At 35.5% G+C, this 17,522-nt stretch overlaps 1 protein-coding gene across 6 annotated transcripts; it reads left to right on the top strand.

The window, feature by feature from the left end:
* The first annotated feature begins 548 nt into the window (after positions 1–548).
* Positions 549–7,760, top strand: LOC129299692 (uncharacterized). Of its 6 annotated transcripts, XR_008590618.1 has the most exons (7): positions 552–819; positions 2,015–2,125; positions 2,298–4,133; positions 4,619–4,820; positions 4,919–5,112; positions 5,192–5,472; positions 7,202–7,760. XR_008590618.1 is itself a non-coding variant. In XM_054938157.1 (6 exons), exons 3-6 carry the CDS (start codon positions 2,741–2,743, stop codon positions 5,269–5,271), a joined length of 1,869 nt encoding a protein of 622 aa, XP_054794132.1. In that variant the 5' UTR covers positions 552–819; positions 2,015–2,125; positions 2,675–2,740; the 3' UTR covers positions 5,272–7,710. The 6 variants fall into 6 exon arrangements, 5 of the variants coding, with proteins under 5 accessions (XP_054794131.1, XP_054794130.1, XP_054794132.1 ...); XM_054938157.1 differs by having other exon boundaries at positions 2,675–4,133; positions 5,192–7,710; XM_054938154.1 differs by having other exon boundaries at positions 5,192–7,710.
* Positions 7,761–17,522: the final 9,762 nt, after the last annotated feature.

Raw genomic sequence — 17,522 nt, 5'->3', positions numbered from 1 at the left:
AGTAACCACGCACGACCAATCTAGAAGTTTAATTAACTAACTTTTATGTTATACATAATATTAATATATGTCTATATGGTTTTTGGCCTCGCTCAACACTAATATATGTGCATAAATAGATAGATAGATAGATATATATATATATATTACAATGCATAACACACATCCATAAATAAATGCTTCTCTTGCTTTAATTAACTTTCAAATAAAATCTTAAATTTAATTATCATGTGAATTTGTTTGGTTGAAATAGTATATTAATATTTAGTTTTTAAATTCTTTAAAGTGCTTTCAATTATTTGTATAAAAAAAAAGTGCGCTTTCCATTATTTTTTGAAGTTGATGGCCAAAAAGAATATTTTTTGTAGTTTACATTTTAAATTTGTTTTGTCATCCCATGCAATCTCCGCTCCGGCGTCTCCTCTCTCAGCCCTCTACATGTTTTTCATTTTATAAAGAATGGATTTGATGAAATTTAAATAATTAATTTATATAATTTAATCTAAATCAAAACAATAGTTTTATTTTACTTTTTCCCCTTTTGTGTGCCATGTCACCGTTGAAACACAGGCAAGGGAAGGAGTCTGGTCCTCCTCCGACTCCGAGCAGCCATCTCTTGGGCATATCCATTTTTTTGTTCGTCGTCAAGCATAGCCGCTGGCTGGCCCCTTCCCGCAGCCTCGGCCATAACCCAACAACAAGACCACAAATTGCAACGCCCAATTCCATTCCAACTGAACCATCTCTTAGCAGCTCATGACACAGACGCAATGACCAGGTCCGAAACTCCATCGTAGCCATCATTGCTTCGACTATCAGGTGAATATTTCCGTTTTTTAACTCCATTTTTTTCTTCCTTACATTTTCTACTCTATTTCCTTTCGGCCATTCTAATTCTTGGACAATCCCCGTCACGATTTCACGTTTTAGTTTGAAGAGAAAATGATTCCATATACCACTGTTACTGAAAATTTCATGGTTTCCCTCCAATTCTTATTAAGTTGGTGAAGTTGGGAGATAATTTTAGTGCCTTCATGTTAACTTGATGCTTTTGCTCTCTCTATCTTTTCAAGATTGATTCTTATTCATTACTATTATTGCGGGAATGCTTTTGCTATGGTTATGTTTTGGATTTGGAATGACATTGATTTCTAAGATATGCACGTTCTATCGGTTATGTTGCAGTGATTTGCTATTCCTCTGTATGTGTGTGTGTGTCCCCCCCAACACCCCCCCCCCAAAAAAAACCCCCCTATTGTTTTTTATTATTGTGGGAAAGATTTTGCTGATGGTTGCGATGTGATGATCTCCTTTAAGATAAAGGCAGTTGCAGCCCTAATGTAGCTTAACACCAAAAGAAAACTGTCTGTAATCGTGATTGATTCTTAAAAAAAAAAAAAAAGGGTTCAGCTCCAATCAACTCCACCAAGTGATTTCTCAGGGAACGTAGCCTACGATTTGGGATGTTTTCCTTTTGACTTTGGATCTTAGTGCCCTAAAATCCTGTACGTACAGACAATCTAGGCCTGTCTTCAGAGTCTCCCTGTGGTTGATAAGATCCTTGGACGAGTCCGTTGAAGCAAGAGATACTGCTTTGCTGTATTTTGAAGCAATACTAGAAAATTGACAGGGTTTGTATTTTTTTCTAGCACATATTTTTGGAATCGTAGTGCCTGGAATAAAATCTACTTTGATGGGAGAATTATACTATACTAGTTGTCCTACTGGTTTGATACATCCTATTTGTTTAAGGCTTCTGTTGATCACAATTTTAGGAGCATTAATGATTGAAGTTTCTGTAAAATTCCTTTCAAGTTTGTTGTCCTTATTAATTTTGGTTTATTCATGCCTTTGGTTCTGGGTTATGTTTATGGAATCTGAAATATAGTGTTCGTCAATTATTCTAGGTGGTGCTTTGGTATGAACATAGAGCATGAGAACAACTCTGATATATATATATATATCTCCACAGTGCGAAACTAAATAAACTATTTCCCTTTTCTTTTATTTCTAGGGTTGCATTTTATGGCAATATACTAATAGAGATTATATCAAAGCAAGGTTCTGGTTGTAGCATGGTTGGAGCATTTGACTTGAATGATCTTTTTCTGAAACTCAACAACCAGTACGCCCTTCTTCACCCAATCTCTATCCCTCTGTGTTTTTCCTATTGCTAAACATTTTGTTGTTGAGACAATAAAGTTTAGAAAATTAAAGTTAAAAAATTTTATGGATAAAATGGACCATTTTCTCATTCCAAAGTTGGCGTAGAATAATTTGGATTTGTTTGGTTTCAGTTATTGATAATCCAATTATACTGCTTGATGCAATTATTGGTATGGCTTCAAATTTGGAACCCATTCCAATTACATCTCAAAAACACGACCCTGCATGGAAGCATTGTCAAATGTTTAAGAATGGGGATAGGGTACAACTGAAATGTATATATTGTCTCAAGATGTTCAAGGGTGGTGGCATTCATAGAATTAAAGAACATCTTGCTTGTCAAAAGGGTAATGCCTCCACTTGCAGTCGCGTTCCTCATGATGTTCGGCTTCAAATGCAACTTAGCTTAGATGGTGTTGTGGTGAAAAAGAGGAAAAAGCAAAAAATTGAGGAGGAGATTCTTAATGTTACTCCTATATCTACTGATGTAAGCACAATTGCCAATCAGGTTGATGTAAATGCTGCTCTTCAGTGTCTTCCAGTTCCAAATCCAGTTGAGCACAACTCAACTTTGATGGTGAGTCCTGATGAAGGAATCAGTAGAACTCTAGAACGAAGAAAGAGGGTAAGAGGCAAGAATGATACATTAATGCACACAAACTCTGAGGTTTCTGCCTTGGATAAAAATGACTTGTTTCCCAAAAGGTTGGACAATCGCATTCATATGGCAATAGGTCGGTTTCTGTATGGTATTGGTGCACCTCCAGATGTTGTCAACTCAGTCTATTTTCAGCAAATGATTGAAGCAATTGCTTCTGGGGGCTCAGGTGTTGAACGGCCCTCATATCATGATCTTCGAGGTTGGATTTTAAAAAATACTGTCGAAGAAGTTAAGAGTGATATTGAAAGATGCAAGATGACATGGGCTAGAACTGGTTGTTCTATTTTAGTCGACCAGTGGGGCACAGAAACAGGTAGAATATTGCTAAGATTTTTGGCATATTGTCCTGAAGGTACAATCTTTCTGAAATCTGTTGATGCATCTGACATTATAAATTCCTCAGATTTTCTATTTGAGTTGATAAAACAAGTAGTAGAAGAAGTTGGAGTCACAAATGTCTTGCAAGTGATTACGCCTGGTGAAGAACAATATGCTGTTGCAGGGAGACAGCTGACTGACAACTTTCCTACCCTTTATTGGAGTCCCTCTGCAGCCTATTGTATTGATTTAATACTTGAGGATTTTGGAAATATTGAGTGGATTAGTGCGGTGATTGAGCAAGCAAAATCTATAACAAGATTTGTCTACAATTATAGTGCAGTCTTGAATATGGTTAGAAGGTACACTTTGGGGAATGATATTGTGGATCCCTCTTTCTCACGCTTTGGAACAAACTTCACAACACTGAAACGAATGGTTGATCTTAAACACAATTTACAGGCCATGATCACTTCTCAAGAGTGGATGGACTGTCCATATTCAAAGCAAACAGCTGGACTGGAAATGCTAGATTGCATAAGTAATCAGACATTTTGGTCCTCATGTGATCTGATTGTTCGTTTAACCATTCCTCTCTTGCAAGTTCTGAGAATAACTGCAAGTGAGAAGAGACCAGCAATGGGATACGTTTATGCTGGAATGTACCGGGCAAAAGAAGCAATTAAGAAAGAACTTGTCAAGAGGGAAGATTATATAGTGTACTGGAGTATTATACATCACAGGTGGGAGCAGTTGTGGCATCATCCTCTTCATGCTGCAGGATTCTACCTTAATCCAAAGTTCTTCTATAGTATTCAAGGGGATATGCATAATGAGATTCTCTCAGGGATGTTTGATTGCATAGAGAGGTTGGTTCCTGATACAAGAATTCAAGATAAAATTATCAAGGAGATAAACTTATACAAGACTGCTGCAGGAGATTTTGGGAGAAAGATGGCTGTCAGAGCTAGAGACAATCTACTTCCTGGTAAGAGCCATTTTATTAAAAAGAATTGATTTCTTCGGCCACTATGTTGCAATTTACCTTTTTTTTTTATTTGTTTGAAAGAAGAGAATAAAATGTATGAACAGTATTTGTTCAAAATAGAAAGGAGTGGAGATGTAAAATTTGATGAATGGAAAGAAGAAAACTACTGCCTGGTGCAGAAAGCTTATGGTTTGACATGATGACCAATCTTTTATGTGTTGAAGTTGAGATTACACATAAGTGACTACCACTTTGACTTTGGTATGAAGCTTTTTTAGGCCGTACGACCATTAGTTTCCCCCCTTTTAAAATGCTTGCAAAGGTGGATTGACACAGTTTCTTAACCTGGCTGGATTTACAAAAGTAACAGTTTACAAAATGGCTTTTAAGATTGGTAATGCTGAAGACATTCCGTTGGAGTATCTCCTTTCTTTGATGTCCAATTATTCAACTGACTTTTTCACCTATACATGCTATTTTTGTAGCTGAATGGTGGTCGACTTATGGTGGAAGTTGCCCTAACTTGGCACGTTTAGCTGTTCATATTCTCAGTCAAACATGCAGTGTGATGGTATGCAAGAGAAACCAGATTCCTTTTGAACAAATCATGAATACAAGGAATCACATAGAGCGCCAACATTTTACCGATCTTGTCTTTGTTCATTATAATTTACAATTAAGACAAAAGTGAGCGCAAACCCTTGGATATTTATGAACTTTACTTTGTGGTAATTCTGGTGGTAACTAAAGGGGGGTAATTGATATGTTGTCTGATTTTCTTGCAGGTCTATGAGTAAAGAACAAGATTTTTGTGATCCCTTATCATTTGAAAGCATTGGTAATGTTGATGACTGGGTAAGGGCTAAGGATATGCACTTAGAGGAGTGTGGGAATTCAGATTGGATGGCACTGGATCCATCTTCCATTAATACAATGTTGTTAAGACCTCTAAATGATGAAACTGAAGAATTGGGTGAAGGTAACCAATTTATCTCACTGCATGTAGAATTGACACATGAATTTGTATTATAATTAACATTTTTTCTGTCTACTTGTAGGCTTTGATGATATTGAGATTTTCAGTTGTATGAAAGATGGGGATATTGAAAATACAGGAGACAAGTTTGTAGACCATTAACCGGTGGATAGAAGAACCAAATCTGCAAAATCCATGATGGTGCCCTTCTACATTGTGACCAAATGCTGTAAAAAATAAACAGAAATTGTTCTCAAAAATAAATTGTGAGAAACTCTGGGGAGGGCTAGTTGGGCAGGTGTGCCAAAAGGACCATATCCTTTTCGTCATTGGATATTACGTGCCTGAACTCACCATGTTCAAGTACAGTAAACTCTTCTTTCATGGTAGCTTTAATGTATTTCTAGAAGCAATAGTGTGTACAGCTCTTCCAAACTGAGAAGTGAAAATAAATCACTCCAATTGAGGCAAATAAAAGTTTCATTCATTCTGTTTCTTACCAAGTTCATCTTATGATCATATTTGAGTTTCATTTTCTCCACAGTAAATGTTTTTTAGTGCAGGTTTCCTTGTATCAGTTATTACTCTTTTGTTCCTTCATTGTCCCACATTTCTTACTTTATTCAATGCTTTTGTAACTCAGTTGTACACACTTACCCGTAGTATGTTTAGTTGCCTTGAGTTATCGGCTGATAAGTCTGTATGGGTCATATAAGCAGAATTTTAGATTTGAGATTCTGATATATAGTTTCATTATTTTAACTTCTTGTTATATAATTTCATTATTGCTTCATTATTCTTACCTAATTGTTGTGCTCTTATTAAGTTTTATATCATGTTCTTTTAATTTTTCCTTTGGATACTCAAACGCCAAAAATTGCATTTGGTGTAAACTTCTTATGAATCTACCCATATTCTTCCTGTGATCTGGATTATATGAATTTTGTGTTTAGATGTTGACTATTGCAGCTATGGTTTACTTCTTGCATAGTTGGATATAGAATTTTAGAAAGTATGTTATTCGTTGTGCGAGTAGTATTCTGTGTAGGTGGTGTCTTATCTCTGGCCGAGCATATCCTTGATTGCAAGGTTTAACCTGTGATGTTTAATGTAGATGTGTAAGGCCAATGGGTAAGAAGGGAGCAGCTAAGATCTGATGTAGGCCCGGATGTGTTTGAATTCCTACCTTTTTATCAATTTATTGGAAAGAAAGGAGAAAGGCTGGGAGTCTAGTGATGATATTTAAAAAATATAAATCCATATATTTAGTGTTTTTATGAACTATTGATATTAAGAAAAATATATAAAAGTCAAAAGACATAAGATGTCAGAAAGCTCATTTCTTTTGAGAAATTTCACAACTGCTCTCTGTTTTTTTTTTTTTTTTTAACTGGTGTTTTTAGTCTCATGTGACTTCCATTACCTCAATTTGGCTTGTTTTGTTCATTTTAAGGATTAAGCTCAACTATGTTGTGCCCTTTTGGATACTGATTTGGATGATAATGAACCCAGTACATTATATTTTGTACATTCCGCACCAGTTTGTGATAACCTCTTCACTCTTTAAATAAATCATTTTTGCTGCAATTTGTCTCTTGGTGTAAAAAATTTGAATCATTAGCATTTGATAATTAAAAGGCACGCGTTATTTACTGCTGCACATTTGCTGAAGTTGCGAATTTCTGAGAACAAGCTATAGATTTGCTAACGTTACTGCCCTCTTTTTTTTTTTTAAACTTCAATTGCTTGATCGATTTGAGAAAGATTTGTGACTTTATACAAATTGGCGTGTTATCTTTCTGTTGTATTCTAATACTTAATGCCCATTGTTGAGACACAAGGAGTTTATTTGATGATGTGAAGTTCAGGATATCTTGGGTTGAGTGAAGAAGGCTAAGTCCACTGTTTTGGCTTATGGTGGTCAAATTTCAACATGACTTTTCCATGCGCATAGTGAACAATTTGGATTCCCGTATTGCAAAATTCCTATCTTTCCCTCTTAGCAACGATCCCCCAATCCCAAATTCCTTTATCCCTCCCTTTTGCCCTCTGATTCTCTGATCCAGCTTGCTATCTCTATGAATGCTGACAGGAAGGCCGATAAGAAGTTCCAAGTTGAGGGAATTGTAATCAACAAGGAAGCATCGGCGGGGAAGATGCTGTCTGAGGAGTTTGTTCAAAAGACATGATGATTCAGCTCTCTTGAATTCCTGGGGTTTCAGTGTCCTGTTGCAGAAGGGCTTGAGTTTCGAAGGAGAGTGACCGTTGGATGGTACCATACCAAATATGTTGGCAAGTTCAACTAAATTGTGAATCGGAAGGGTGGCTGCTGATACGCACCCCACTAAGTGTGTGCATGGTTTCTGACTTTCTTCATCCAGCCATATCCGCTTCTTCAACTAACAATGCCTACCGTTACATCCTTCCCTCTTGGTGGAAAGAAATTGATTGTTGTATTATTGTATCCTGTTCCTGTATACAAGACAATTATGTTCGTGATTGAAGTAATGTTTTGTCCTTGTCCTGCTTTCCTACCCGCCACTTCACTTCTGATCTTGTTACTGGTGGATTCTATTCATCTTTATCTTCGTTGGATTCTTACTACGGCGTTTTATTGGAATTCTTAGATTACGGTCCCGTTAGTTTATTGAGGAAGAGGAAGGGGTAATCATAATTCCTTTTTTGCTTACATTATTTCGTAACATTTATTTCTTTTTCCGGAAATTTTCTGTGAATATTTTCTATTTATCTCATTTATTTCTTATTTCCTTTTTATATCTAATAGTTTCATGTACCAAAGTAATTTCATGTTTTTATAAATATTTTGCACGAAAATTCTTCACCAAAACATGAAATTGTAAGTTTTAACGTGATGCCAAGGATGCCCATGTATGGGTATGATTTACCATGGGATAATTGACGCGGAGCCCTTGAAATTAGGAGTTTTCCTTGGAGCTAAAAACTTACTTAGGCTATGTTTAGTAGCATTGAATTGGCAAAGTGAAAATAAAATTAAAGATGGAATCTTAATTTAAGCATGATTGGTATGCAAGAGTTATAATTTTTAAGAATCATAATTCCATCAAAAGTGCTAGAATCTAATTTCGTCATATTGACTATAGAATTACTTCAATTCCCTTGAATTTAATTTGTGGAACTCACAATCCTTATCTTTTTTATCCATTTATAATAAGATAGGTCTTTTTAATTTAAAAAAGGGCAATTTAGTCTTTTCCTATTTTAAATACATATATAAATTAATATTATATTAAAATTTTATCTTCATACCAACCACACTTTTAAAACTCAGTTCTATTCCGATTTTGATTCTGATTTCAATTCCGATTTCGATTTTGATTTCGATTCCATTAAAAACTCTTCTATCATACCAAACGAGGCTTTAGGGTAAGACTTAGCTACTTAATCAAAACACGTGAATTTTAATGTATTAATAATATTAATAACAAAATATTTTTATAAAATAAATAATATATTTAATTAAAAATAAGTACATTAAATATATAAAAATAAGCATATAAGTTTTTCCCAAAAACTTAAATGTCCAACGATCAAGAGGTAAACCAATAAATAGATTAGTTCAAAATAACAGCCAAATTAGGAGAGCTTCAAACTGATGCAAAGCCAATAAAAACTGATAAAATTGATGAGTCATACGGTTGAACCGATCACGCACTTTTTATTTGTTTTTTCATATTCAATCCATATTTCTAATTGATGAGGGCAAAGGAAAAACAATTCAACCGAAAACTTATTTTAAAGAAATAGATCGAGTAGGAGATTGGCACACACGAGCCACTAGCTAGTTCCAAGGGTTCAGTTTCGATTCACTTTTCTTAAGTTGTAAAAAAGGTGAGCAAAATATAACGGATGGTTCAGGGCCTTCGGAAAAAAAAAAAAGAAAAGAAAGAAAGAAAGAAAGGACGCATGGACTGTAATTAGGCATCTTCAAAAGAAAAGGAGTAATTGATACTTCTAGTGATATTGTTGAAGCATAATAATCATCGCTGTTTTGAAGCTATAATTAACCTCGGATTGGAACATAACAATTATAGAGTTAAAATGCATGTAATCAATATAGAGAAGAACGAAGAGTGAATCCTTCACATCTGTACAACCAAACAGTCCTGGGATTTAGAGCGGACACACAGAAGTGGTAACAAAAGTTGAATTGACAGCCCAAATTAAAAAAGAAAGCAGATACATTTGCTCAGTGCCTTATTCCTATTGTAGTCATAGCCTCTGGAATAGAATGCAACGGTTTCTGCTCCAAGAAAAGGAAGGAAAGGAAAGGAAGGAAACCTGACAGCAGAAGCTGGCAAGCGAACGCTGCTTCAAAAGATAACAACCATGTCAATGTCGTCTCATATGAACATTAGAGAAAGACACTTTCATCGTTAAACTCGAAAGCTAACCCAAAGTTGTTCTCCCAGCTGCTGATGGCTGTATGAAAGAGCCTGTATTGTCTCTTTGGAATGAAAGAGTCAGAATTCAACACTTAACAGAGTGGATAAATAATTCGAGTGGCCAACAGCTAAACCTGAATTAGCGTGGGATTAAAATAATGTTCGCTTAAGAGAAGTAACACAAATGTCAGATATTAAAGTAGACGAGTTAATGGGCCATTAACAATACACACACAAAACAAGCGAAATGAATCATGCACTCTATTCTAGCTGTAGCAACTCTGTGTGTGTGTGTGTGTGTGTGTGTGTGTGTGTGTGTGTGTGTGTGTTATAATTAGGCAAAGCATGCTTTACAATTCTTGGAATTGCACACTTAATCATTTTCCTTCAACATGATTACATGCAGGCATTCACAGAAGGAGCTAACATGTACAGAGCCTTGCATGGCACGGAAACGGAGTGAAGATGTTCTCTGTCATCATTTCTCCAATTTGAGTTATACTCAAGGTGTCCGTGTCTACACTTCACAGTTCACAGGGTTTTCAGGGCTAGCAATGTTTCCAGATCATTGCCACACCTGCCAGTTCACGACAGAAGCGATGCTGCCATAACCATATCCTACGAAGCTCTGTCTCGTGTTCATGATGATCCAACATACGGTTGTGTTTCTCATATATTTTCCCTGCAGCAACTGGTCGTGATGAACTGTGATCTTGGTGAGTTCTTTTGGGATGCTTAAACCATGCATGACTCTGACTCTGAGGTTGCTAGCTCGCAGGAGGAGATAGATGTTCTTAGCATGATGGTGAATTCTAGTGTTGGCGCTGCTCGTGAAAGTGTTGAATCTGAATATCTCAATTCATATGTATAATAAAATATGATAGAATAAAATAATTCATGCGTACCTGAAGAATCCATGAGTGCTAGAGAAATCTTGATTACCTCGAGTATGGACAGGTACACAACCCTCAAGTCCCCAGAGCTTTCAGAGAGTTCAGAGATAATGAAAGTAGAAGAAAATGAGTCGTGTGTTTGTGGTTACCGACTAATCGTCTTATATAGATCAGATCGGTAACCGCCTTATTAATATAATTAAATAATTATATTATCTATTATCTCTGACTCAGTCAGTTAAGAGATAGGAAATAACTGACGGCTACTGGGTTGTGGGTTGGGCCTCTGCCCATTGGGCTCACTTGTGTGGTCCACCTATCACGGTCCACACAAGATCATAAGGACCAATTTATTGGGCTTATTAATTAATGCTAATTCATAAATAATATTCCAACAATCTCCCACTTGAATTGCATTAATTAAGCAAGTTATATAAACAAGCCACAAACAAATTCAGAAAATGAAACTCCACAAAATCACTGAATCCTATGGGGAAACAAGTGATATGATATCTCATAATCTGAGTAAAATATGAAATTTTATTTCAAACACAGCTCAACAAGATAACAACATAAATCACTGATTCCTATGGGGAAACAAGTGACATGCATAGCGTACCACAATAGAATCATTGAATCCTATAGGGATACAAATGATATAGATGCATCTAACTGAACTGAACATAACTCACAGAAGAAAACAAAGCCTAAAGAGAAATTGCAACAAAGAAGGTTCTCAAACTCCCACTAAACTAGGGCATCAAAGGAATTCATAATACCCATACAAGTTACATGATTTTGAAAAACTTCTACAGGTAAGCCCTAGACAGATCCGGTTGAACTCACTCCATTGTTTATGGAAGGCTATTTCAGAAGCACTGGACTCGGAAGAGAGATCCGCAGGCTTGGGCTCTCTCAGAGCTAAATCTTTCTCAGAAATGGTCAGATACATATTGAGGGACTCTTTCCAGTCATCATAGTTAGTCCCATTAAAAGCCTTCACAAAGGATAGTTGCGTAAAAGCAGAAACTGAAATCGCAAAACAGAAAATGGGAAATCTTAATTATGCGTGCACAACATAATTATAAAACAGAATTCCCAACAAGCGATTATCAATTATGCAACTATAACCATGCACCAAGAAGGCTCATATACCATAAAGATTTAGCTCATACAAAAATCCATACAAAATAATGCATTAAACATTTCCATACCTATAGGGTACAATAAATATCTAATACATTAAAGGAGTGCTATTAGCCTATTCTCAAAGCCAACCATTAAAATCACATTAATAATGTCACACCTATAGGGTATGTCCATTATCAATGCTACAGGATCCTACGCATCATCAATAATTTATAAAGTCACAAATTTTATGACTTTAGGACAAAACAAAATTATTTTAAAAGTCCTTAGGATCTTTTGGGAATTAGGAAACGAATCCAGGACTTAAGTGAAATTTTAAAAGGTAATCAGGGGCAAATAAGTAATTGAGGAAGAGATTTAGGTCAAAATTGCAATTCTGAAAGCTAAGGGACTAAACTGTAATTTCTAGAAATATAGTGGGGCTAATTCGTAAATCTAAGGAATTATGGGCCAAAAGAGGTAATTTTAAAAAAAACTAGGGCTGAAACGCAATTATTAAATTTTTTTTAAGCCAAGATCTGGGCCCATACGAAAATGGGCCTAGAACCATGGAACCGGATCCCTAGGATCCGGTTCTTGACCCGTTTCTGGGTCTTCCCCAGCCGCGAGCTGGGAACGAGGAAGGGGGGAGAGAGAGGCCGGCGTGCATGGACTCCCAACTGCCGGAGAGGACAACGCCGTCGGGGGGCAGCTGTTGCAGAACCTGAAAAGAAGAAAAAAAAAAAGACACACGACGACCAGCGGCAGTTGTTGCAGAAATGGAAAAAAAAACGCACGGCAACTACCCAGTGCCATGAACCAAGCAACAGATCTCGTGAAACAGGAATAGGAAGATGCCGCGATCCCTGTCCGACGATACGTGAACCACGAAGGGAGGAAATCGCCGGCAAGCTCCTTTTTTTTCGTGCTTTCATCATAAATATAACAGGATTTAAAAAAAAATTATATTCAAATCTTATATTCATACTCATTTTTCTGAATAATATGGATATAAGAAATTGTCGATATAAGATAAATCTCTATCAATATATGTCATCAGAAGAATTGAGATATATAAATTTAAAATTCGTTGCCAAGGCTCTGATGCCACGTGTTGAATCTGAATATCTCAATTCATATGTATAATAAAATATGATAGAATAAAGTAATTCATGCGTACCTGAAGAATCCATGAGTGCTAGAGAAATCTTGATTACCTCGAGTATGGGCAGGTACACAACCCTCAAGTCCCCAGAGCCTTCAGAGAGTTCAGAGATAATAGAAGTAGAAGAAAATGAGTCGTGTGTTTGTGGTTACCGACTAATCGTCTTATATAGATCAGATCGGTAACCGCCTTATTAATATAATTAAATAATTATATTATCTATTATCTCTGACTCAGTCAGTTAAGAGATAGGAAATAACTGACGACTACTGGGTTGTGGGTTGGGCCTCTGCCCATTGGGCTCACTTGTGTGGTCCACCTATCACGGTCCACACAAGATCATAAGGACCAATTTATTGGGCTTATTAATTAATGCTAATTCATAAATAATATTCCAACAGAAAGTTCTCTAGCAACAACGAACTCGAACATGGGGAGGGACTTCTCCTGGCAGCATGATACCACCGGCCGGATCCAGAGAGAGATGAATGATGAGCAGAGATTAATGGAAGAACATTCACTCGGGCCTGAGCAAGACGTGTTTCTAAATGAAGTCGTCAATTATAAACTTATAAGTACCAAGGTCCATGCATGTGGTGATGTTGATCAGTATGCCAAAAAAGGAAAAACTGAGGATGGCAGTTTGTTGTTTGTTGATCTTCAGGCAGTCACCTATGTAAGCTTAAAGATGCTTTCGAATTGTGTAAGCAGATCAGGCTTCAAGAGTCTCCTTTACTCTCTATTCAAAAGAAACAAATCACATCGCTGCCATAAGTTCGCTCTGAATTGTGCGATTACATAAAGGAAGAAGAGCTATGAATTAAAAATTAAAATGTAAAATTATATGCAAAACTTGCACTCTCTTTGTTTAAAAATATAAGACATTTTAACCGAATATCACCCCTTAATAAAATAGTTACTTACTTTCAAACTAACTCTATCTTTTTATATTTACCCTTATTAAATAACCTACAATAAATATGAAGTTATTAATCAATAGGAGCATTTTTGAAAAAAGATAATAATTATATTTCAAAAGATTAAAAATACGTTACATTTTTTAATATTTAACTCTTAAAAAAATGCCATATATTTTTAAATGGAGGGAGTATAAATTAATTTTAATTATAAATCAATATTTTTGCCAAAAACATTATACACGAAGACATCAAAATATTATAATAAAATAAAAAATAACAGAAAAATTATAGTGTGAAGTTACTTTTTATCAATCGAATGCGGACTTTTATTGGTCTCATATACTTCATAAAAGTAGAATATTTTAAATTTTTTAAAAGATTTAAATCACTATCACTGCTTCGTCAATATAAAGGCGCGCGCAAAGTAATCTGAATATACCGTAATTCAGAGTAGAGTTAATTGGTAACAAATTTTTATTTCCTGGCAGAAAACTCCTTTCCACAACTCAAAGGAAAGGAGTTTACATTAAAAAAAATTGAAAGAAGCAACAATTTCTTAAAAGAAAAATGCCAAGACAATAATTTCTTTATCCAGTCCTCTTTTGGGAAACTCGTTTGGTGAGTGTCAAAATAATATCTCAAGCATGAGCATTGGGAGCGAGATTTGGTGACTCGTACTAATCGATCCATCCCTCGGCTGACGTGCAACCAACCTCCGATCCATCCATATGACCCAATTCTTTGATCTATTCCTTCACTCTTCTTTACAAATCATTTCTGCTAACTCGTTAATAATATAAAAAAAATATAAAAAATAAAAGTAGATAAGATTTTAAATATATTCTTATATAATAAATCTAAAAAGTTATCTCATATTATTTTTTCTCATAAAAAATAATTTTAAAAATACTTTTTAAATATTATTTAAAAATTTTTATCATAACTTGTAAATGAAACCAAATAAATTTTTTACAATATGACTTACATATGAAATCAAATCAAAGAAGTGTATACTTTGCTTGTGCATCACGCAAACCAAGTCCGTTCAGTAAATCACACACCATTACCTCATTGGCTCATTCATTAATTAGCCCTACGGGTATTTAGCTTGGACCCATCTCGATTGACTCGGTATCATTCCGATCATATCGGGATAAGTTTTGTCCCGACCTGAAAATAATCAAGATGGGACTTTATGAGATGGGACAGGAAAGGAGTTCGGAACGGGACGAGACACAAGATTACCATCGGAACGTCCCGTCCTGTCCCGAATATTATATATATTATTTTTTATTTTAAAATATATTAATTATATTAATATAATTCATACTTATATTAATTATATCAATTATAATTTCAATACTTGCAATTCTTATTTAAAGCTAAAGTTTTTTTAATTGATAATTTTAATGACATGTATTAAACATGGCAATATCTTTCTTTATAATTTATTAATTATATTAATATAATTGATTTTTATATCTATCTATTTAATAACTTTTATTTACAATGTATTTCTTGCTTTATTTTCAGAAGAGTAATTAGCTTAGTACATCTCCACTAAAGTAGAAGAACGATGATTTGATGTTGTGCTTGACTTGCCTGTGGTTGCTACCCTTAAGCCCTGTTTGGTACATATGTTTCAATTTAGAAGAATTGGGATTAGGACTGGTGTTAGTATTGGTAGTGGGAGTAAAAGTGGGAATGGAACTTTAAAATTATGTTTGATATGGAGTAATACATGTAGGAAATGCTTACTTTTATTTTATTTTATAATTAAGTATAAATTATGAATAGACTATAATACCCCTTATACTTTAAAAAAAATTAACCTAGCTCATTGAGGTGAGGTCTAGAAGAAGTCGGACGTGATAGATCACCATGGCAACGCACCTTCAGTTTCAAGTTCGATCGCGATAGATCTGGAAGAAGTTGACAACATCTCTGACTCCAATATTTCCTCTTCCTCCATCTCCTTCTTCGTCGATGTTCTGCGTTCCTCTGACTTTGATTTTTTCTGCTTCACCTGCGTCTCTTCCTCCCCTACAATTTCCTGCTTCGCCTCCTTAGAATAGATCAGAGCATTGAGGTAGCACACAGATTAGAGCTTGAGAAGAGGATTTCATGGCAGCTGGACAGAGCATACAGATTGGAGCGAATAGATCAGGTTGCACGAAGGGAAGAGACAAGAGAGAGAGAGAGATGGGTGAGGGTAATTTGGTCCAGATATTTCTAGTCCCAAGAATGGATTTGCAAACTCAGGGGGTGGGTGGTACTAAATAATCCTATGTAAGGTGGGATTGGGTTCAGATTGCTCAATGATTCATACCAAACATAAAAAGTTGGGTTTTCTTAATCCCAATCCTAATCCCTAGCTTTCAGTCCCATGTACCAAACAGGGTCTTATAGCATAAAGATCACTTGTATTTGCTATTATAATATGTAGTAATGATTAATATAATTCAATAATTGACTTTAAATTGTTGTGATTTATGTACTTGTGTTATATTGATTTTAAATTTAATAAATTATATGATTTAAAATTTTAATGAACATTATTATCCAGATCTTTCTTTGATATTATCCCATTTATCGGGCAGTGAGATGTCCCGATCTTATTCTAGTCCCGTCCCGACTCCTAATGGGATGGGATGACTTTCGAGACGGGATGGAATACAGGACCAAAATTTAGTCTTGATCTTTTTTTGGGACGGGATGGGGGTGTCTCGTTCCCATCCTGTAAACACCCCTAATTAGCCCCACATAACTGCTTATTATTAAGAGATTGTTTTCCTACTCGTCAACATCCTCCTCAACACTAAACAGTTGTCCTTCCTCACAAATAACAAAAAATTAAGGATAATTTTTCACTCGACCTGTATATTTGCCATCTCCACTGCCTTCTAAATCTTGGTAACATTGCTCTGATGTTCTTAGCTATACATCACTTTCCTAAACATTTAAAATTAACCCACACGCACCCACTGAACAACAAATTAAGTATTGCAAGTAGCTGTTTCACAAAAATAACTTGTGTATATAAATTCTTACTAGAAACTAACCCGTTCAGTCATGGTCTCTAACTAAATTTATTCACTTGGAATATCAGTACTATATTTCAGAACACATTATTGATTTTATTGCTCTATGCACAGCTAGATTTTATAAGATGCATGCTCCGGAGGAAGAAAATTACAACGAGGGGCAACAGAAAAAATTAATTCCTCCTACTTTAATTTGATTTGCCTTCTCCCTAAATGCCAAAAATGAGTTAACAAGTAAGAAATTACTTGCCAGTTGACAGTTGCAATCAAAACTGATTGAAAGAAGCAGTACGACAGACACAGTGCATCATTCCCCTTCTCTCGCCACATAACTATTGAATCCTATTTCAGCTATAAATGTTGCTAGCCTGGCCTACATAGAATTCAAAGGTAACGCGGTGGAATGCAATCTAATCAACCTAATTCGGGTAAGGGGAGATGAATCGACCCTACCAGGCTTCGGTTTATACAATCAATTCGCTACAGTCCAAATTCATCATCTCTCATTATTTCATTACTACTCTGTCAACTCACCAATCAAATTCATAAAGTCAAACTCAGCATACTTCACATAAATCCCTATAAATGCAAATACAAACAAACAAGTACTAGTGGCTAATAATCCTATTAACAAAATCAAGACAAAGCACCCTAACCTTGCCTGCTAGGAAACTGATTAGCAAGTTCGTAAGCAAATGAAGAGAAAGATCGTTGCTCGGTAGTCAGTAATATGGGGGCAAAGGATGAGGCAGGGAATCATAAAACAGGTTGTGGAGCATTTGACCATTCGATTGAAAATTGTATAAGGGCGACATTGAAACTTGTTCACCTACCAAAGT

Source organism: Prosopis cineraria, unplaced genomic scaffold (genome assembly GCF_029017545.1).
Source record: "Prosopis cineraria cultivar Desert tree isolate PC_DT_omini unplaced genomic scaffold, ASM2901754v1 PC1260, whole genome shotgun sequence".
Classification (NCBI taxonomy): Eukaryota; Viridiplantae; Streptophyta; class Magnoliopsida; order Fabales; family Fabaceae; genus Prosopis; species Prosopis cineraria.
Note: the sequence above shows the minus strand (reverse complement) of the source record. Positions and strands in the feature narration are given on the sequence as shown.

Bases quoted from the DNA above. Each gene is read 5' to 3' on its own strand.
- LOC129299692 (XM_054938155.1), top strand. From the start codon at position 2,339: ATGGCTTCAAATTTGGAACCCATTCCAATTACATCTCAAAAACACGAC. The intron at 4,134-4,618 runs GTAAGAGCCATT...CTATTTTTGTAG, and splicing joins TAGAGACAATCTACTTCCTG to CTGAATGGTGGTCGACTTAT. The intron at 5,113-5,191 runs GTAACCAATTTA...GTCTACTTGTAG, and splicing joins AACTGAAGAATTGGGTGAAG to GCTTTGATGATATTGAGATT.